The sequence below is a fragment of the Heptranchias perlo genome, chromosome 3, assembly GCF_035084215.1.
Source record: "Heptranchias perlo isolate sHepPer1 chromosome 3, sHepPer1.hap1, whole genome shotgun sequence".
In the NCBI taxonomy this organism is placed as follows: domain Eukaryota; kingdom Metazoa; phylum Chordata; class Chondrichthyes; order Hexanchiformes; family Hexanchidae; genus Heptranchias; species Heptranchias perlo.
In genome coordinates this window covers 7924128-7947739 of record NC_090327.1, presented here as the reverse complement: position 1 = coordinate 7947739, position 23612 = coordinate 7924128, and the positions used below count along the sequence as shown (strand labels likewise).

The 23612-nt window shown below is 41.6% G+C and overlaps 1 protein-coding gene across 2 annotated transcripts in view; it reads left to right on the top strand.

The window, feature by feature from the left end:
* The window catches only part of trappc8 (trafficking protein particle complex subunit 8), a 151875-nt gene that overhangs the window by 56642 nt on the left and 71621 nt on the right, over window positions 1–23612 (top strand). For both annotated transcript variants that reach the window (XM_067977999.1, XM_067977994.1), the window contains 4 exons: window positions 5001–5254; window positions 10844–10959; window positions 11714–11864; window positions 20999–21099. In XM_067977999.1, the coding sequence (XP_067834100.1) occupies window positions 5001–5254; window positions 10844–10959; window positions 11714–11864; window positions 20999–21099 (622 nt within the window). The remainder of the gene's footprint in view (window positions 1–5000; window positions 5255–10843; window positions 10960–11713; window positions 11865–20998; window positions 21100–23612) is intronic.

Here is a 23612-nt window from a genome sequence, read left to right as displayed (position 1 = left end):
TTAAAGTGATTGGTAGAAGGGTTAGAGGGGAGCTGAGGAGAATTTTTTTCACCAAGAGGATGGTGGGGGTCTGGAACTCATTGCCTGAAAGGGTGGTAGAGACAGAAACCCTCACTCATTTTAAAAAGTACCTGGATGTGCACCTGAAGTGCCGTAACCTACATGGCTATGGACCAAGTGCTGGGTGGCTCGTTTTCGGCCGGTGCGGACGTGATGGGCCTCCTTCTGTGCCAAAAATTTTCTATGATTGTAAAAGTTCCCGATGCAATCGAAGAATTCTTCGCCCTTGATACCTTTTACCCTGATTGTATCCCAGTTAATATTGGGGTAGTTGAAATCCCCAACTATTACTGCGCTATTGTTTTTGCACTTCTCGGAAATTTGCCCACATATTTGCTCTTCTATCTCCCTTTGGGTGTGGGGGGGTTTCTATAGCGCACTCCCAGCAGTGTGACTGCTCCTTTTTTGTTCTATAGCTCAACCCTTATGGTCTCATTTGATCCTTCGAACATACCATCCCTCACAGCCGTAATTGTTTCTTTAACCAATATTGCCACTCCCCTCCTTTTTTTAATCCCCCTCTCTCTATCTCGTCTTAAAACCATGTAACCAGGAATATTGAGCTGCCATTTAATAGTTTCTCACCATTTAAAAAATATTCAATTTTTTCTATTTTTCCCACCAAAGTGAATAACCTCACATTATACTCCATCTGCCACCTAGCCCACTCACTTAATCTGTCGTTATCCCTTTGCAGACTCTGTGTTCTCCTCACAGCTTACTTTCCCACCTAGCTTTGTATCATCAGCAAACTTTGATACATTACACTCTGTCCCTTCATCTAAGTAATTAAAATAGATTGTAAATAGCTGAGGCCCAAGCACCGATCCCTCTAACACCCCACTAGTTACAACCTGCCAATCTGAAAATGACCCGTTTATCCCTACTGTCCTCTGTCTGTCTGTTAAGTAATCCTCAATCCATGCTAATATATTTACCCCCAATCCCATGAGCCTAATCTTGTGTAACAACCTCTTGTGTGGCACTTTATTGAATGCCTTTTGAAAATCCAAATATCCACTGGTTCCCCCTTATCTACCCTGCTTGTTATACCCTCAAAAAAAACTCATAGATTTGTCAAACACTATTTCCCTTTCATAAAACCATGTTGACTCTGCCTAATCATATGATTTTGTAAGTGCCCTGTTACTGTGTCCTTAATAGATTCTAGCATTTTCCCAACTACTGATGTCAGACTAACTGGCCTATGGTTCCCTGTTTTCTCTCTCCCTTTCTTGAATAGCGGGGTTACATTTGCTACCTTCCAATCCATGGGTACTGTTCTTGAATCTAGGGAATTCAGGAAGGTCAAAACCAATGCATCCACTGTCTCTGCAGCCACCGCTTAAAACCGTAGGATGTCGGCCATCAGGTCCAGGGGATTTGTTGGCTTTTAGTCATTAATTTTTCTAAAACTTTATTGTTACTAATCTTAATTACTTTAAGTTCCTCCCTCTCATTAGACCCTTGGTTCCCCACTATTTCTGGTATGTTTTTTGTCTTCTACTGTGAGGACAGATATAAAATATTTGTTTAATATCTCTGCCATTTCCTCATTCCCCATTATAATTTCTCGTGTCTCGGCCTCGAATAGACCCATGTTTACTTTCGCTAATCTCTTCCTTTTTATATACTTGTAGAAGCTCTTACAATCTGTTTATATTTCTTGTTAATTTACTCTCATGTTCAATTTTCTCCATCTTTATCAATTCCTTGGTTATCATTTGCTGATTTCTAAAAACCCTCCCAATCTTCAGGCTTACCACTCTTTGACAACATTGTAAGCCTCTTAATCTAATACTATCCTTAACTTCTCTCGTTAGCCACGGTTGGATCACTTTTGCTGTGCCATTTTTATTCTTCAAGGGTATGTTTATTCAGGAATTATGAATTATTTCTTTAAATGTTCACCGTTTATCTACCTTGATATCTTTTAATCTAATTTCCCAATCTACCTTAACCAACTCACCCTTCATAACTACATAATTGCCTTTGTTTAAATTTAAGACCCTAATTTCGGACTTAACTATATAATTCTCAAACTCTATGAAATGCTATCGTGTTGTGATCACTGTTCCCCAGAGGATCCTTTTATTATTGGATTACTAATTAATCCTATCTCATTACACAATACTAAATCTAAAATAGCCTGTTCCCTAGTTGGTTTCTCGACATATTGTTCTAGAAAACTGTCTCGGATGCATTCCATGAACTCGTCCTCCAAACTACTTTTGCCAATTTGGTTTGCTCAGTCTGTATGAAGATTCAAGTCCCCCATGGTTATTGCATTACCCTTATTACATGCTCCTCTAATTTCCTGATTTTATACTCTGTCCAACGCTATGACTACTGATAAGGGGCCTGTAAACTACTCCCACCAGTGGTTTTCTGCCCCTTGATATTTCTTAGCATCACCCATACTGATTCTACATCCTGATTTTCATTTCGTTGAAGTCCATTAGTTTAAATGCAGTTGTTCCTAAATTTAACAATAATAATGCTAACTAGGGCAAGTAACAACATTGACATACGATAAATGCTGGATCAACGTCATGAAAGAATCGTATTTAATCAACTAACATCCATGAACAACTTGTGTTTTTGCTGTTTGAACCCATTGATTAGGTTACTATCTTGTACTTCACTGGTAGCCAACCAGTGTCCTCTACTTCGAGACAGGAGAAATTATAATGGGGAAATGGCAGAGATATTAAACAAATATTTTATATCTGTCTTCACAGTAGAAGTCACAAAAAAAAAGTACCAGAAATAGTGGGGAACCAAGCGTCTAATGAGAGGGAGGAACTTAAAGTAATTTCAAAGCTGAAAACATGAAGATAGATGTGCAAACGTAGCGGTTATGCAAAATATGGTTGCAAAACAAATTGCTTTTAAGCAGAGTATCCTGTAATGTAAAAGGGTGACCAATATCAAAGCCAGATTTGGTTCAGTTTCTCAATGGCTGCAACTATCTACTATTAAAATAAACTGAACTGTGAGCTTATTCCCACTTTTAAATGGAAAATAAAACGTGGCTGAGTATGCTATTGGCCTGAAGGAATTTAGTTGTCTTACATTGTTTACAAATTGGATATTAGAATCCCATCCCAGCTATTTTATATTCAGTTTTATTAAAAGATTAATGTGCACGATTTGGTATGTTTTTTCAGGTTATCCAGTTTTGTTGCTTGTCTTCTCTATAACTGCTGAATGTCCTATTTATCAAACAGAAATTTTATAAGCAGTCTCGGTAACAGTGTTATTGTCCTATCGTATTATCTTATCCTGAGACATTGTGGCTGTTTATTGAAGCAGCTATTTATAGGGTAAAAATCTACAAAATGCTCTTAGATGATAGGGGATCCTGAGGTGGTGATTGACTGTTAGCCCTGGAGTAATTTTTTTTTATTCGTTCATGGGATGTGGGCGTCGCTGGCGAGGCCAGCATTTATTGCCCATCCCTAATTGCCCTTGAGAAGGTGGCGGTGAGCAGCCGCCTTGAACTGCTGCAGTCCGTATGGTGAAGGTTCTCCTACAGTGGAAGGGAGTTCCAGGATTTTGACGCAGCGACGATGAAGGAACGGCGGCATATTTCCAAGTCTGGATGATGTGTGACTTGGAGGGGAACGTGCAGGTGATGTTCCCATGTGCCTGCTGCTCTTGTCCTTCCAGGTGGTAGAGGTCGCGGGTTTGGGAGGTGCTGTCGAAGAAGCTTTGTTGAGTTGCTGCAGTGCTGCACTGCAGCCAGGGTGCGCAGGTGGTAGATAGTGAATGTTTAGGGTGGTGGATGGAGTGCCAATCAAGCAGGCTGCTTTGCCCTGGATGATGTCGAGCTTCTTGTGTTGGAGCTGCACTCATCCAGGTATTCCTGACTTGTGCCTCGTAGATGGTGGAAAGGCTTTCAGGAGTCAGGTGGTGAGTCACTTGCCGCAGAATACCGAGCCTCTGTCCTGTTGTAGCCATAGTATTTATGTGGCTGGTCCAGTTAAGTTTATGTAGAAAATACTTTGTGGTCAGCTACACTTCTATGATGGCTCTGAACCCTGCCAAAAAAGACCCAAGATCATTTCAATCGCATTTTATTCAATGTGTGCTACTGAAGAATGAAACTCTTCTCAGTAAGTAAACCTTTTTAATGTAGTCATCCCCATTTTTAATCCAATTTCCTGTAGTTCCCTTGTGATGTTGCTCCTCAGCGCATTAAAATGCAAACTGCCGGTGAAACTGGTGAGTCAGTTAATAACTACAATGGCAGGAAGAGTTAGGAAGTGGATATTATTTCAATGGCTCCTGCAGCTCTGTTAATTTATTAATTGCTATGCCTGTTGATCTGTTAATTTATTAATTCACTCCAATCTGCATATCTTTATTCACTGTTAGATGATGCTCATATTCATTCGTGTGCCCTGTTGCCAATTAATATCTTGATTCAGAGGTGTAGCAGTACAATTTATTGATCGACTGGTGTCTGCTTAGCTGTGTTGCAGTGTTCATTGGTAATCTTTTGTTAGTGGTGACGTATGTAGTTTGTGCTGGTTTCTGTCTGTTCAGTTTTCCTGTTGGGGTTGTCAAAAAAAAATAATGTTGAAATTCTGCAGTTTATTGCGTTAACTTTTAATCTCCCTATTGTTCCTAGAATAGTATCTTACAAAACAAGGCGGCCATTCGGCCTGTCGTGCCTGTGCCAGCTCTTCGAAAGAACTGTCCAATTTAGTCCCACACCCCAACTTTTTCCCCATAGCCCTGCAGATTAGTCCCCTTCAAGTACATGTCCAATTTACTATTCTAGAAGGTTGTTTTTTTTTATCCCCTGTTTTCAGGTTGATGTGTTAATCGCATTCTTTTAGGAGCATCGAGCGGAAACTTTTCAACAGTACAGGCCTCGACTCCCTGGGAGATTGATCAGCATATATGTATAACCATTCTCTCATTTTTAACAGATGGAATTCCAAACAACTTTAAATCCCATCCATTTCAGGAAGGTGTTCTTGTGAAGTCAGGGGGACTTGATGGTCCTAATCGAGCAAAGCCTGTGGAGACGACGAATGATGCAGTGAAGCAAAACAGCTCGAGTGCTCATGGATTCAGTTTAACACTGACCGATCATGATCGAATTAGACAGTTCATTCAGGAGTTCACATTTCGGGGATTACTGCCACACATTGAAAAGACTATCCGGCAACTGAACGATCAGGTGTGGCTATAGTTTTATTTGCATTTTTTTTTTACAAGAACATTTGCTACCAACTGTATAAGTGGTCAGATACCCATATTTCTAATGGTTCATGTGAAATAATGATGAAACATTGCAACATCACAACGGTGACTACACTTCAAAACTACTTCATTGGCTGTAAAGCGCTTTGGGATGTCATGAGGTCATGAAAGGCGCTATATAAATGCAAAGTTATTTCTTTCTATAAAAAGAAAAACTGCAAATGCTATAATTTGGAAATAAAAGCAAAATGCTTGAGGTACATAGGTCAATCAACATCTGGGAAAAAGTAAAGGTAAATTAGTATTTCATGTGGAGATGGAATACAGATCTTAACTGAGGTTAACAAGCTCAAATAAGCTGTTTATTTCTGCCAGTAGAAAAGTAATCACAATGTAATAATGTAATCACAATGCAATAAAGATATAACTGAATTGTAGGAATATTTATAAATCACCTATTTCATTTGGGTCTTCCTGCTGTGAGTAAACGCAAACAGTGCTGTATGTTGTTTACTGTAACCCTCACCATGTTCTTGTCTGATCATTTGAGTTTCTAATGCTGTTGGGAACAAAGATAGAATTGTATTCAGTGAGATCATTCCTTGCTTTAGCAACTTCACACTTGTGCAAACTTTTTTTTGAGGGGGAAAAATATTCGTTATCTTTCATGTATCAAAGGTAAGTTTCATCTATTTAACTATGAAATTACATTGATTCTATCAGGCGGATGTCTGTGCAAAAATCATTTTTACAGTAGTCCATTCTCTCAAATTAAAATGAATTGCATGCTCAGCTTCTGCATGAGCTTTGAGTGTCTTTCAGTATTGAAGTCTAGTCTGTTGGCTTTGCTTCCTTTTGGAGTGACTTTATATTGGAAAATCTCTAACAATGGACATTCTGTCAAGACAAGGGGAAGTCAATTAAATATGTTCCACTCTTAAGGGCAGTTTCAAAAACAATCCTTTAGGTGGAAGTCTTCCTGACACTAATTTACAATGGCAGTGTTTTTAGTGGTTTTGTCTTGTTTTGCTCCCTTCCACCCTTTCCCGAAGGTGTTGACTCTTTGCTGTAGTGGTCATTGTTCATGTGTAAGCCTAGTCAGCGAATATCGACAAACTGTTCGCCTAATGCCCTCATGCCAAATCCACGTATACGTTCCTCCCACAGGGATTGTTGTGTAATAGTTAGGAGCAAGAACCCAGTTCTTCTCTCTGCCCGCCACACCCCCCCTTGAAGACAGATAGGAGCATCTCTAGTAAAGGCGGCACTATTCATAAAACATCTAAACTTTAGGACAGTTGGTTAGTCCAGACAGTGATCATTCTAAGCTGCTTTTGGCCTCCGAGGCGCAAAAATATCTTTGACTGCAGAGAAAGTATCCATATGTTGGGAATATTCTAATCACCATACATAATTCTTACCGCTTATGATCATCAGAATGCTGGCATTCTGAAGGTTAAGCTGGTAGCATTACCACAGGTGATTCAGCCCAAGCAAATGGAGACGTGGCTAGTGAATGTGGAGCTGAAGGAGATGTGTACTTGCACATTGAGATTTGAGAAACCAGCAGCAAGTACTTGCTTAATCTGCTGTTACCAATGCTTGGTATTGACCACCATCAGGGCAGATGATGCGGTGGGTTAGCAGTCTTTTTTATCCTTTTTGGAATCCGGTTTTAAATCCACCCCACAATGCAGGAAGTTAGGATTGTACTTTTTAATCCAGTCCAATACGAGGGGATAAGAGAAGAGGGAAGTCTGAGTTACAATTAATTTGATCTGGTCTGCCTTGTGCGTCAAAGAATAGCTTTATTAAAGCTGCAGTGTGTTACAAATCCTTATCCATGGATAACATCACAGTAATTATACAGGCAACAGAACTGATTGATTTCTTGCAGCTTCATTTGCGCAGTTATCTGCATTAATTTAGGTAACTTTTAATACTCAACACCTTTGCTAATTTTGCATGAAGGTGTGGTGAACAATGCTGTTTGTTTTAATGCTGAAAATACAGATTTGAACTTCTTGTAGTAGTAATTTCTTGTCACTGGGTGGTGCAAAAGCACTGCTTTGGACAGGGGTGTTTCCTCTCTGTGGGATCACTTCATGCTACCTCTGAGTGCTCTGGCCAGGTATTAGCAACAAAATACCAAATCAAAGCAATTCATTGAAGACAACACAGGATGCTAAAATTAAACTGAGACTCTTAATTTAGTTGTCAATATTGTGGTGAGTTGGGTGTTGCAAAACCATTGCTACCCACTGACCACCCCAACCAAATCAGTTTTGTGTAATTACATGGGAAAATTGCTCCTTATTCCGATCTCTAATGTAAATTTAAAAAAAAATAATTTTAGTGGATAATGAACACTATCTGGCAATTTAATACCCATGTGGGGATACTAGGCTCTCGCTGATTCAGTTTCAATTTGCATAGTATGTCTAGGACCACTACTTTAATGGTGCAAAGCTCTAAATCCACCATGAGGAAGCAGCCTTCTCCCAAACCGGTAGGCTGCTGAAATTGAAACAGTTGAAACTATCTGCATGAGAAATGCAACTCGAAGCCCTCGCCATGGCTTCGTGGGCATGATTGCTAGGGCTGTGCCCTCTAGGGCATAGTTTGTACACTCTAGACATAATGAATTCTAAGTACCCTATCCTCCCGATAAGACCAAAATAAAAGTGCTGCAACTGAAGGGCTGAATGGTTGGACTTTTTTTTTAAACCCACAATTCAATTTCTGCTCCAGAGCAAATGAATGTTAGTTCTTGGCAAATGATTCACAATTCTTTCTGTGCAGTTCCCCCCCTTGAATTGGCCTGGGGCTTTTCTTTGTTTTTGCCTGTCCCAAGAGGTTAGGTGGCTGCTAGTGGGTGGGGCATGGTATTAAATTGCATAGTGATGGCATGGAACAGATTTGGTCTTTTCCTGTCCATTATTTTTCTACGTTGGTAGTTTTGTGATCATTCCTGGCCGGGATGCAAGTGTGCCCATATCCATGTGAACACGTCAGTCACCAGCCAAAATCATTAAATATGCCTTTCTTGTATCTTTATCCATTGTGTTTTACTGCTAGGGAAAGTTGGAAATACAGTTTGCTCTTATCTGCCATAAAAGTATATGCTGCTGTCTTGCAGTTTAGAGTGACAGGCTGTAAGAATTGGATTTGTGGAAGTCTTCATCTTGGCTCTGAGTCAGAAGGTTGTGGGTTCAGGTCCCACTTCAGAGACTTGAGCACAAAATCCAGGCCAACATTCCTGTGCAGTACTGAGGGGGTGCTGTCTTTCGGATGAGACGTTAAACCAAGGCCCCATCTGCCATCCTGGGTGGTCATAGAAGATCCCATGGCACTCTTTTGAAGAAGAGCTGGGGAGTTCTTCGTGTCCTGGAGTCAATATTTATCCCTCAACCAATATCACTAAAACAGATCATCTGATCATTGCCGTTTGTGGGATCATGCTGTGTGCAAATTGGTTGCTGCATTTCCTACACCACAGCAGTGACTGCGCTTCAAAATTACTTCACTGGCTTATATTTAACCCAATTATGCTTTAAACACTCATGCAATGCAGAAGATAACTGTCTCCCAAGCCTCTGAGTGCATTTGTTGAGTTGCCTGCTAGATTGGTTAACACTCCACTTCCCATTCTCCCATTCAGAAACCTCATGTGGATTAGCTGAGTTTGAAACTTACATGCTGAATTGATGGCTAAAGCTATGTCCTATTTTGTGCCATATTGTCACATACCATAGCATCATTGCAGTGTATTACCATACTAGGTCTTTAAGATTATGAAAGGATTTGATAGGGTGGATGTAGAGATGTTTCCACTCGTGGGGACGTCCAAAACTAGAGGTCATAAATATAAGATAGTCACTAATAAATCCATAGGGAATTACGGGGAGCGGGCAGGAAATTGGACATGAATTTAGATTTGAGGTTAGGATCAGATCAGCCATGATCTTATTGAATGGCGGAGCAGGCTCGAGGGGCCAATTGGCCTACTCCTGCTCCTATTTCTTATCTTATGTTCAGGAGAAACTTCTTTACTCCGAGTGGTTAGAATGTGGAACTCACTACAAGGAATAGTTGAGGCAAATAGCATAGATACATTTAAGGGAGCGCTAGATAGGCGCATGGGGGAGAAGGGAATCGAAGGTTTTGGTAATAGGGTTAAGATGAAGTAGGGAGGGAGGAGGCTCATGTGGAGCATGAACGCCAGCATATACCAATTGGGCCAAATGGCCTGTTTCTGTGATGTATGCTGGATATTAAATTAAAAGCAGCCTTTTTTAACTGGGAGCAAGAGACTGATGCAAACAAGTGACTGTTGAAGTTTAACTTTTTTTGAATATAAATCTAAGCTTATTCATTTCCTTTCGCTTTGTTATAGGCAACTAAATGAAACCACTAGAAATGTTTTTAAAATCTCCATTTGTATAAGAACATAAGAAATAGGAGCAGGTTAGGCCACACAGCCCCTCGAGCCTGCTCCGCCATTCAGTAAGATCATGGCTGATCTTGTACCTCAACTCCACTTGCTTGCCCGATCCCCATATCCCTTGATTTCCCCTAGAGTCCAAAAATCTTATCACAAACTTGAACATATTCAATGACTCACCATCCACAGCCCTCTGGGGTAGGGAATTCCAAAGAAATTCCACCTCATCTCGGTCTTAAATGGCCGAGCCCTTATCCTGAGACTCTGCCCCTAGCTCTAGACTGTCCAGCCCGGGGAAACGGCCTCTCAGCATCTACCTTGTCAAGCCCCCTCAGAATCTTATGTTTCAATGAGATCCCTTCTCATTCTTCTAAACTCGAGAGTATAGGCCCATTCTACTCAATCTCTCCTCACAGGATAACCCTCTCATCCCAGGAATTAATCTAGTGAACCTTCATTGCACCCCCTCTAAGGCAAGTGTATTAAGGAAGAAAAGTTTAGTGATGAGGCTTGGGCTGTTCATGTGTGGCACTAGTAACGCTGTTCAACTTTTCTGTAATTTGATCATGTTTTGAAAGGAGACTTAATAAGAAATGTTCCTACTCCTTTTAAAACCAGTCCTGTGTATTCTGGGACTTCTACATATTCCTGATTTTGTGATCGGAATTCTGCTGGAACTAATTGTTGTATGAATGGGTTCTGTATGTGGAAAGATGTAAATCTCATGCCTTCCAATAGATGAGTGAAATGGACAAGATGTACATACATTTCTGTGAAAAGAAAAAGGCAGATTATTCCTTGAAATAAGTTTTTAAACATTCTGGTAGAGTGGAGCCAAGAAGGGCTCCTGCTTATCAACCAATCTGAGAGTGGTTGCTAGCTGAAGTCGCGACTGTTGAAGTATTTGATTTATAATATGTTCAAGGACGTATTTGGAACATGGTTTCCTGTTGGTTTATTGTAAGTGTTATTTCTGCGTTATGTTGCAATTACATTGTGCATAAAAGCTTTTACCTTTTATGAATAGTGCTGTGAAATCTAAAATGATGCATTACTTAGTAAATTGTTAAAGCAGTCCACTTTTATTTCAGTTTTGTATCACAAACTTTTATGTTTCTGCAGCTGGTGTCTAGAAAAGGCCTAAGTCGTTCTTTATTCACGGCTACTAAAAAATGGTTCAGTGGGAGTAAAGTGCCGGAGAAAACCATAAATGAGCTTAAAAATGCCACCAGCCTATTGTAAGTAGAGCACTCTTTTTTTGGCAAAATTCACTTGGCTTGCATTGATTCAAAAAGTCCACAAATGTTTAAATTCAAGATTTTGCAGTGAAAGACTAGTTCACCTTTTGGTGTTGTATGGCTTTTTTTGGGGTACAGGTGGAGAAAATATGCTGAGACAGATTGATACTGAAATGTGGAGAGAGACCAGAAAGAAATCATGGAGAAATTTTAGAACAAAAAGCAAACATTAGGGAATAAATTGAAGGGTATTAACCTTGAGTATTGTGGGGGAAAACATCAAACAGCGGTGATGAAGAAAGGGGAAAAGAAACTTCAATAAAAACAGCAAAACACATCAAGGTTTGCTAAGATTGAGGCAACATATGGGTGGGAAAATATGAAGGTTTCCACTGATTTTTTTGTTGTTAATTAAATGTATTGTAGGATGGGGAGATAATATGAACTTTTTATAGGCTTGATTTTGTTGCATTTGAAAAGAAGAATTGTTCAGAACCAAGCATGTAATATCCCTTTTAGGTACTTTTGAGTACATGTCGATCATTTTGTAGTTCAGAATCATTGAGACATCGTTTTCCTGGAAGGTTTGGTCGCTTTGTTCTATAAGTGAATAAGAAATGCTTCAAAATTGTATACCTTCAGGATCAACATAAATTGGTAATGGGACTCCTTACCATAGATAACATGGTTTTAGCTCTTTATTTTGAACACTGATGGCCTGATTGCATTTATTTCATTGCTTAATTTTATTCAGGTATCCACCGGAAGCTCCGGAGTTGCAGATAAGAAAAATGGCAGATCTGTGTTTCTTGGTTCAACATTATGACCTGGCCTACAGCTGCTACCATACAGCCAAGAAAGATTTTCTCAATGATCAAGCAATGCTTTATGCAGCTGGAGCATTGGTTAGTGCTTAACTAATGAAATTATGAAACTGATAGGTTATGAGAGGATATCAAAAAGACAGGATTTCATAGTGTGCCTGAATGTCCTGGACATGTACAATATTATGAAATATTACATGTTGAAGTATCTCCATACAGATGACATCTATATTGATATTAAGAAGCTACACACAATATGGCCACAAACATACTCAACAGATGTGTCTGTGCCCTTTATGTCTTCTCCCCCTCACCACCACCACAGGAAAAGAAGCAAGACACTGGTGGCCAATGGGGTTCTGTGTGCCAGCTGTTCACTTCAATAGTTTTGCTAAACTTAGTCGGCTAAAGTTGCTCAGTGGGTGAGGTTAAAGCACAGTGCTGCATCAATTATTGGCACAACTCACTGCCTTGTTTCTCACATATGGCATTGGTAAGACATTTTGTCAATGTCCACAACCTTAATTGCCTTCCTTGGCTTGAAGAAGCTATAAACAAGCAAGTGGTCCTGTGAGATGATGCAAAAGCAAGGTCAAAACCATTGGTGTAAATCTGTCTATATGCAAGTTTAGATATTAGATTTTTCACTCTCCCCATTAAGTATTCTTTTCAATTAATATAAGTGTATATAATAACAGGATATAACCAGTTTGCCTACTAAAGTGATGGCACTTTAGAAGTGGTTCGTTGATGCATAGTAACATCGTGATGATTTGGGCCAGAGAAGATCATTGTTCTGGCCAGCCCTTCCAAACCTTTTGTAGGTTCTTCACTGATTCTAAAATTAACCAGAATTCATCAGTCCTTTTTATTTAAACCTGTTATGGGTCCACCACAACCACTGACTATCTGTTTCATAACTGTGAACCCGAGTATTGGAATCTTGTGCTCAATGGAAGATCTCTTTTGGATTAGAATTCTCCATACCTATTGAATTTATTTCTGAAGAAACCTCTATCTGTTCTCCCTGACGATCCTCCTCCCTCTCTCTCGAGAGTAAAGTTCCAGAGTAGATGTTTCTTTGTTAACTCAGTCAATTAGTTCAGAAATGAGTCTCGTAGACCTCTTCTAGACTTGCTCCAATAATTCTGCATCTTATCTATAATATGGAGACTAAACTAAACACAACATTCCAAATGTGGCCTTACCAAGCCACTCTGTCACTCGTGATTTATGTCTCCCCTTTAGCTATATATCCTCAAATTTTATTTGCCGCCTTGACTGCCTGAAAACAGTGAACTAGAGTTTTAACAACCAAATCAGCAAATCCCTCGATCTTGCTGTTATCTGGAGCACATTATCATTCATTATGTATCCCACATTTTTCTTTCTCCCTAATCTCATGACTATGTTTGTGTTCAGTCTCATCTGCTACCTCTGTTCATTGATGTAGCCTGTCCTGGTCTCTTTAGGTGATTGAACATTAGTTAGCATTATTGACCATATATCCAATTTGACTCAAGTTGCTTTGGTGTGTCCTGCAGATATGATGTCCTATATAGAAAAACTTTCCCTTCTCCTTCCATCCATTTGACTCCTTTCTTTCTAGGTATGTGTATATATGATAACCACTGTCATCACACTCCTTCCGAAAAGGAAACACCCTCAACCCACCTGTCGTAGAATCATAGGAAGTTACGGCACAGAAGGAGGCCATTCGGCCCCTTGTGTCCATGCCGGCTGAAAAAGCTATCCAGCTTAATCCCACTTTCCAGCATTTGGTCCGTAGCCCTGTAGGTTATGGCACTTGAGGTGCACATCTAAGTACTTTTTAAATGAGTTGAGGGGTTTCTGCCTCTACCAGCCTTTTGAGGCAGAGTGTTCCAGACCCCCTACCACCGTCTGGGTGAAAAGATTTCTCCTCAGCTTCCCTCTAATCCTTCTACCATTTATTTTGAATCTATGCCCCCTGGTCACTGACCTCTCTGCTAAGGGAAATAGGTCCTCCCTATCCACTCTATTTAGGCCCCTCATAATTTTATACACCCCTCAGCCTCCTCTGTTCCAAAGAAAACAACCCCAGCCTATCCAATCTTCCTTCTGAGCTAAAATTCTCCAGTCCTGGCAACATAATCATAAATCTCCTCTGTACCCTCTTTAGTGCAATCACATCTTTGCTGTAATGTGGTGACCAGACCTGAACGCAGTACTCAAGCTATGTCCTAACTAGCATTTTATCCAGTTCTAGCATAATCTCCTTGCTCTCTTACAGTCCATGCCTTGGCTTATAAAGGAAAATATCCCGTATACCTTTTCTACCTGCCCTTCAGGGATCTGTGGACATGCACTCCAAGGTTCCTCCACACCTCAGTATCCTCCCATATATTGTGTGTTCCCTTGCCTTGTTTGCCCTCCCCAAATGCATTACCTCACACTACTCTGGATTGAATTCAATTTGCCACTTTTCTGCCCACCTGAACAGTCCATCGATATCTTCCTGCAGTCTACAGCTTTCCTCCTCATTTATGAACCACATGGCCAATTTTTATATCATCTGCAAACTTCTTAATCATGCCCTTTACATTTAGGTCTAAATCATTAATATATACCACAAAAAGCAAGGGATTTAGTACTGAGCCCTGCAGAACCCCACTGGAAACAACCTTCTAGTCACAAACGCCCGTCGACCATTACCCTTTGCTTCCTGCTACTGTGCCAATTTTGAATCCAACTTGCCACTTTCCCTTGGATCCCATGGGCTTTTACTTTTCTGACCAGTTTGCCATGTGGGGCCTTGCTAAAATCCATGTAGACTACCCTCATTGACCCTCCTTGTTACCGCCTCAAAAAATTCAATTAAGTTGGTCAGACACTACCTTCCCTTAACAAATCCATGCTGACAGTCCTTGATTAATCCATGCCTTTCTAAATGATGATTAATACTGTCCCTCAATCATTTCCAATAATTTGCCCACCACCAAGGTTAGACTGACTGGCCTGTAATTACTCGGTCTATCCCTTTTTTAAACAACGGTACAACGTTAGCAGTCCTCCAATCCCTCGGCTCCACTCCTACAGCCAGGGAGGATCAAAAAATTATGGCCAGAGCCTCCGCTATTTCCTCTCTTGCTTCTCTTTACAGCCTGAGATACATTTCATCCAGGCCTGGCGATTTATCTACTTTCAAAGATGCTAATCCCCTTAATACTTCCTATGTTTATCCCATCCAATATTTCACACTCCTCCTCCTTAACTACAATATCTTCATCGTCCCCCTCTTTTGTGAACAGATGCAAAGTATTCATTAAAAACTGTGCCCACATCTTCTGCCTCCACACACAGGTTACCTTTTTGGTCTCTACTGCACCCTACTCTTAGTTATCCTCTTGCTCTTTACATATTTATGAAACATCTTTGGGTTTTCCTTGATTTTACTGATCAGTATTTTTTCATGCCCTCTTTGTTTTCCTAATCTTTTTAATTTCACCCCTGCACTTTCTATACTCCTATGCATTCTGCGGTATTGAGCTCTCGGTGCCTGACAAGCTCCCCATTTTTGCCTTATCTTGCCCTGTATGCTTCTTTGTGGGAACATATTTGCTCTGAACCCTCTCTCTCTCCCTTGAATGCCTCCCACTGTCCCTCCCATCTTCAAACTCCTTTTCATCTTGGGAGTAGTGATCACAATATGAAACTGTTTGAGGCCCATTTAGAAAGGGGAAAAGTCAGTACAAAAACTAGAACACCAGATTGGAATAGGGCATGTTTTATCAAGGTCAGGAGTGAGGTGGAGGAGAAATTGGCACACAGGACTGTTGGGCAGTAGTGGAATGTTTTTAAGAATCGCGAAGGTACACACATATATACATTCTAATAGTTTTAGGATGCCATGGATAAAGAGAGAGGTTGGAAACCAATTAAAATTGAAGAGGGTCAATGAGGATGAAAGGAATTAAGAAAAAATAGAGAAGTTGAGTGAGATGAGTTTGAGGGAATAAAATCAAAAAAACATGAAAAGGAACAGTAAGGTATTTTACAAATATATCAGATTTGGTAGAAGTGAGATGGGATTCCTGAGGGGGGAGGATTGTCAATTTGTAGAGGATGATCAAAAAATGGCTGGGCGTTGGACTTGGCTACAGAGAAGGATATCAGAGGTGGTGAACCCTGAGGTAGTTGAGTGAAATGAGCGATATTGTGATGGATAAAAATTTTAGGCAAATTAATTAAGCTAAGGGAAAACACAGTGCCAGAGCTTGACTGGATCCATCCTAGGATCTTGAAGCAATTGAGGGAGGAATATACTGAATATATTTAAGAAGGAGATAGATTTCTAAACACAAAAGGCATCAAGGGGTATGGGGAGAGAGAGCAGGGATATGGTATTGAGAGAGAGAGAGGATCATATTGAATTGCGGCGTGGGCTCGAAGGGCCGAATGGCTTACTCCTGCTTCTATTTTCAATGTTTCTATGAAATTGCAGAGGGCCCAGAAATTATATTGCAGGCCTCTACTGAATGTGAATGTATGCCAGGGGACTGGAGAGTGGCCAATGGAGTACCCATTTTTAAAAAGGGAGGCCGGGGTAATTACAGGCCAGTTAACTTAACATCCGTTGCAAGGAGAAAATAGTTAGAAGTAGCCAGCGTGGATTTCAAAACAGGCAATCATGCTTAACAAGCCTCATGAATTTCTTTGAGGAGGTAACAGACATGGTAGATGGGGGAAACGCAGGGGCTGTCGTGTACATGGGCTTTAGGATAACTTCTGGTAAGGTGCCACATGGGCAATTACTAGCGAAGATTGAGGGGTATGGAATTAGGGGGAAGAAAGCAAACTGGATTAAAAAATTGGTTAGAAAGGAGAAAAGACACAATAGGAGTTAAGGGTAGTTTTCCCAGAGTAGTTGGAAGTAGGTAGTGGTGTCCCTTAGGGTTCGGTTCAGGGTCACTTCAGTTCACTGTCAAATAATTTGGATATAGGCCTAGTGCGAGTGGTGGTGAAATTTGCAGATGATATCAAAATAGCAGATATCGTTAATTCTTCGGAAGACCAAAGGCAACTGCAAAGGGGTATTGATAGGATGGGTGAATGGGCTAATAAGTGGCAGATGGAGTTCAGTGTAATTGATGAGCCTATATAAAACCTTATTAAAGTATCGTGCATTGTATTAACTCCATGGTATAGTAAGAATATTGAGGCATTGGAGAGGGTACAGTGCCGATTCAGTAGGATGCAGCCTGATATGAGGAAACACCAGTACGAAGGAAGACTTGAAAAATTGGATCTTTTGGCGTTAGAATAACATGGATTACATGGTACAACGGAAGTGTTTAAATTATGAAAGGATGGGAAAGGGTAGAAGACCAATACAGGGTTTTCAGTAGTTGAGGGGTCAAGAACGTGGGGCCATAGATACAACAACTTGCAATAATATAGTGCCATTAAACGTAGTAAAACATTCCAAGGCGCTTCACAGGAGCGATTTTGAAACAAAATTTGATACCGAGCCATTCGGACAGGTGACCAAAAGCTTGGTCGAAGAGGTAGGTTTTAATGAACATCTTAAAGGAGGCGGAGAGGCTTAGGGAGGAAATTCCAGAGCGTAGGGCCGAGGCAGCTGAAGGCACAGCTGCCAATGGTGGGGCGATGAAAATCGGGGATGCGCAAGAAGCAAGAATTGGAGGAGTGCAGAGATCTGAGTTGTAGGGCTGGGGGAGGTTAGAGATAGGGAGGGGCGAGGCCATGGAGGGATTTGAAAACAAGGATGAGAATTTTAAAATCAAGGCCTTCCCAGACCGAGAGCCAATGTAGGTCAGCGAGCACAGGGGTGATGGGTGAAAGGACGGGCAATGTTATGGAGGTAGAAGTAGGAGGTCTTGGTGATGGAGTGGATATGTGGTCGGAAGCTCATCTCAAGGTCAAATAGGACGTCGAGGTTGCGAACGGTCAGGTTCAGCCTCACAGTGACCAGGAAGAGGGATGGAGTCAGTGGCCAAGGAATGGAGCTTGCGGCGGGGACCAAAGACACTGGTTTCGTTCTTCCCAATATTTAGTTGGAGGAAATTTTTGCTCATCCAGTACTGAATGTTGGACTAGCAGTGTGAGGGGTTGAGACAGGTGGTGGTGAGTGCCATAAGATTAAATCTAAGATATTTAGAGCAGGGTGGGAGAAACTTCTTTACACAGGGTTGTGAGGCTGTGAAATACACTTCTGAACTAGGTGGTTGCGGCAGAAACGCCTCTCCTCCCCTCGGCGACATCATTAGCAGATATGGGGTCAGCGTCTACAAATACGCTGTCACCCAACTCTACCCCTCCACCATCTCTCTTGACCCCTCCACTGCCTCTGTGCTGTCAGTGCTAATCCGATATCCAGTCTTGGATGAGCCACAATTTCCTTCAGCTAAACATTGGGAAGAAACCACATACCCCACCCCCTTGTCACCAACTCACTACCTCTTTTTTTCCCCCCTCCCCCGACCCACCGGCAGCTGTCATAGGCTAGACCAGATTGTTTGCAAATTTGGCATCCTATCAACTTCTGAGCTGATCTTACAATCGCTCATCTTATTCCCACATTTATTGCAATTGGCTGCTTTCATCCCGACGTCAACCATCTGCTGCTGAAACCTTGATCTGTGCATTTGTCTCCTTCCAAGTCCGATTTGCTTATCACCCCTCTCCTTTCGCTCGTCTTCGGTTTTCCATGTGCTTTTGTGAACTGACTTCGGATGTTTTTCGACATTGGAGTCATATGACAGCGTGCCTTTCTGTAGCGCTTTTAATGTAGAAAAATATTCCACAACACTTCACAGAAGTATAACCAGACCTAAATCTACGCTAAGACAGAGAAGGAGGTATTAGGAGGGGTGACTAAATGTTTGGTCAAAGATATGGATTTTGAGGATAGTTATATTAAAGTATGGTACCCTAAAAATATATTTTTAAATAAAAGCAATTGCCCCTTTTTAAACAAAAAATTGGAACAGACTGCAAGTTTTGTTTAAAAAAAAAACATAAAGCAGGGCCTGGGCCAAAAGATTCAGCAGGTATAGGGAGGGAGCCACGCAGTATGGGCCAGATCAGGGTGCAGCGAGTGGGGGACAGGTTCAGATATCGGCTGTGATGGCCGCATCAAGAGGTGAGGGAGCAATACCCACTGCGGACTTCTCAGGATGGTGGCTACGTGCAGTAACAGCTAGAAGCCAATGGCTACGTTTTCTTTTGAAGAGAGAGCAGAGTGGGGGGGGTGGTGAGCAGATACACTGGCAGCATCACACAACAGAAGACATTGGGTGAGTGGGGAACTGAGGTTGCGTGGGTTGGACACCATTAGAGCGGGGGCACAGTGGGGGGGATATGAGTCAAAGCAGCAGATGAAGGGCCAGGAGGACCATGTGCAGGTCAGGCAGCACAGCAGAACATGTCAGCTGAGGTTGTTATTTGTAATTTTTTTTTTAAGTGTATATGGCAGCCTCTCTCTTTTTAAGTAGTGAAACCTGTTTTATTTAAACATTCCGGAGCAATGGGAAACTGATGCTTAATGGCAACTGCAGATGTGGAGGGAACAAATGCCCAAGGGCTGAAAAATTAAATAATTATTAGCTGAAACATGTATAATACTTACAAAAAAAATTAGCTATATATTCTGGGTGACCCAGGGGAGGTGGGCAGGTGGCAGAAAACAGACCAGAAAGAAGCAAATGTGTTTTAAAAAAATCATTAATTTAAAAAAAATTTTAATAAGCTAAAATAAATATCTCAATATAAAATAGCACATACTGTGTGGGACTCCAGTCTTGGTGAATATGTTACATAAATGTTTTTTACTGTGTTGAATTATACCATGTTCCTGTGTAATAATCAAATGAAAATTCTTTTCAAACTCTGCCTTGTGCAGAAAACGTAATGGGTGTACCAGTACTTGAGGGTTGTCTGACAAGTTAACACTGAGTCCAAAACATTGTATTTATTGCAAGTTATTCTGGTGATAGGTTATGTATATGGCAATACGTCCCTTTCTCTCTCTTAAAATGATCCATAAGTTTGTTTTTCCTTATAATTCTTTTCTGCCAGTTTCCTTTGCTCCTTGCCTTTCTTGGCCTGGATTCCTTGTTGGGGTATGATTAGATAGATGCTGGAGGCCCTCCAGTGCCTGACTTAGGTGGCCATTATTTGTCACTGTCAACAACAGGCTGTTTTGTCATGAGGCATGACATTATCTACACACATGCACTTCTAGCAGGGGTTACTGGTTAGGATGAAGGGTGGGAACCTGGTTGATTTTTTTCTTTCTTTCCCTACCCCACCCAAGAGTGCTGAGAACAATTTTAGAGCCTTTGCCACCACCCTAGGCTGAGATCAGCAGACTGAGAATCAGACTTGGTGTTAATTGTATCTGTGATTTTTATCAGTGTTAATTGTTTTCAAGAGGTGTGTATCAACTGGGGACTCTCATATCCATTTATAAGAGAGCTTATCTAGGGGATGGTGTTGGTCATGTGAATCTCTGAATAAAGCTTGGAAGCAACTGAAGACCAGGCTCAAGTATTCTGTCCTTCACCTGGCTATCCAGTTTATAACATTGGGACCTTCCTGGTCTGTGTGACTCAGCTACTTACCATATCATTTGCTGAGACAATTTTCGAGTAGATTCTTTCACTAAAACATTGAAAAACTGAACTCTTGGGATTACAGTTCACTATATGAGGAAGTCAGTACCTGTTTGTATGAACCATGACAGAATTGAACTCGCTGTGTCTTGCGTGGGATATCTTGTAACACCCACTTTAATCTTGTATGGTGCAGAAGTTAAATTTGGTAGGACTGTGATCCAGTCATTATTTTTAGTTTTGCCTTTCTTAAAAGGAATTGAAAAGACACACGAGTGTCTATTTTGAGTAATGTTGAGCAGCTTATTTAACATTTGAGTGTTAAATACTGCGTGAGGGTGCAATTGAATATAATTTTCATCCTTGACTTCCTAATCCTGTGAACCGGAGTAACTGTAATGTACTTGATATTGATGCATGTGATATTCAGCTTTTTAATTTAAGTTTTTATTTTTGATCCACCTCGTTACATACCAGACATAGCTTCAAAACCTAACTCTGTTCAGAAAAATATGTTAAGTTACATTGTAGACATGCTGTGTGTTATGGTAACACTTGAGAGTAATTTTTTTCCTTCTGTAAAATTTTAATCTATCAAAGGAAATGGCGGCGGCATCAGTTTTTCTTCAGCCTGGAGCACAGAGACAATATCCCACCCATTACATGGAGACAGCTATCCAGACGTACAAGGACCTGTGCAAGTATGTGACATCTTTGGTCAAGTCCAATAGAAATTAACATGCTGTAATGAGGTGGAATAACTAAAGAACACTTCAGTGAATTTGAAAAGTTTCTTGAGACTGAAGTTTCCAAACTCTCTACTGGCTTGAAGCTGTTTCAAGGTTAGGCACCAGTTTGTGTTTGGTGATTGCCTTTCATCGGGAGATTAATCAAGCAAGGGTTTTGAAGAGGAGCGCTAATGTAGAAAGGGAATGAAATTCAAAGCAATGGAATACTTTTTAAGCCCTGTGCAAAGAGAACCAGTGTCAAGCAGATGATTTTAATCCAAGATTCCTTTTGAGGTTTGTGGCATATGTAATATATGGAGACAGTAATGAAATTCTGCACGATTTTGTTCTTTGGTGGATGAAATATTGAAGCAGTAGCAAAGGGGCCATTGATTTTGCAGGTAGTAATAAATTGTTACTCGTAGACCGTCAGGATATTGAAGTACAAATATACAAGAAGTAATGATTAGCCCATTTAAAACCTTCTATAAGACCCCATTCAGTGTACTATGTGCAGTATTGGGCTCTATACCACAGGAAGGATATTGAAGCTTTAGAGAGCATAAAGATGCAGAAACTGTATGCCAGCTACTTGTGTTAAGGAACATAAAAATAATTATTAACTTGCTATTGATTCAACAGATGATGTATCAAGAAAACAACAACTTGCATTTATATAGCGCCTTTAACGTAGCAAAATGTCCCAAAGTGCTTGACTGTGTTATCGAACAATATTTGATACCGAGCCACATAAGGAGATATTAGGATAGGTGATAAAAAGCTTGGCCAAAGAGAGGTTTTAAGGAGCTTCTTAAAGGAGAGGTAGGTAGAGAGGCAGGGAGGTTTAGATAGCGAATTCCAGAGCCTGGGGTCGAGGTAGCTGAAGGCACGACCGGCAGTAGTGGAGCGATTAAAATTCAGGGATGCACATGAGGCCACAATTTTTTTTTTTATTCGTTCACTGGATGTGGGCGTCGCTGGCAAGGCCGGCATTTATTGCCCATCCCTAATTGCCCTCGAAGGTGGTGGTGAGCCGCCGCCTTGAACCGCTGCAGTCCGTGTGGTGACGGTTCTCCCACAATGCTGTTAGGAAGGGAGTTCCAGGATTTTGACCCAGCGACAATGAAGGAACGGCGATATATTTCCAAGTCGGGATGGTGTGTGACTTGGAGGGGAACGTGCAGGTGGTGTTGATCCCATGTGCCTGCTGCTCTTGTCCTTCCAGGTGGTAGAGGTCGCGGGTTTGGGAGGTGCTGTCGAAGAAGCCTTGGCGAGTTGCTGCAGTGCATCCTGTGGATGGTGCACACTGCAGCCACAGTGCGCCGGTGGTGAAGGGAGTGAATGTTTAGGGTGGTGGATGGGGTGCCAATCAAGCGGGCTGCTTTATCTTGGATGGTGTCGAGCTTCTTGAGTGTTGTTGGAGCTGCACTCATCCAGGCAAGTGGAGAGTATTCCATCACACTCCTGACTTGTGCCTTGTAGATGGTGGAAAGGCTTTGGGGAGTCAGGAGGTGAGTCACTCGCCGCAGAATACCCAGCCTCTGACCTGCTCTCGTAGCCACAGTATTTATATGGCTGGTCCAGTTAAGTTTCTGGTCAATGGTGACCCCCAGGATGTTGATGGTGGGGGATTTGGCGATGGTAATGCCGTTGAATGTCAAGGGGAGGTGGTTAGACTCTCTTGTTGGAGATGGTCATTGCCTGGCACTTATCTGGCGCGAATGTTACTTGCCACTTATGAGCCCAAGCCTGGATGTTGTCCAGGTCTTGCTGCATGCAGGCTCGGACTGCTTCATTATCTGAGGGGTTGCGAATGGAACTGAACACTGTGCAGTCATCAGCGAACATCCCCATTTCTGACCTTATGATGGAGGGAAGGTCATTGATGAAGCAGCTGAAGATGGTTGGGCCTAGGACACTGCCCTGAGGAACTCCTGCAGCAATGCCCTGGGGCTGAGATGATTGGCCTCCAACAACCACTACCATCTTCCTTTGTGCCAGGTATGACTCCAGCCACTGGAGAGTTTTCCCCCTGATTCCCATTGACTTCAGTTTTACTAGGGCTCCTTGGTGCCACACTCGGTCAAATGCTGCCTTGATGTCAAGGGCAGTCACTCTCACCTCACCTCTGGAATTCAGCTCTTTTGTCCATGTTTGGACCAAGGCTATAATGAGGTCTGGAGCCGAGTGGTCCTGGCGGAACCCAAACTGAGCATCGGTGAGCAGGTTATTGGTGAGTAAGTGCCGCTTGATAGCACTGTCAACGACACCTTCCATCACTTTGCTGATGATTGAGAGTAGACTGATGGGGCGGTAATTGGCCGGATTGGATTTGTCCTGCTTTTTGTGGACAGGACATACCTGGGCAATTTTCCACGTTGTCGGGTGGATGCCAGTGTTGTAGCTGTACTGGAACAGCTTGGCTAGAGGCGCAGTTAGTTCTGGAGCAGAAGTCTTCAGCACTACAGCTGGGATGTTGTCGGGGC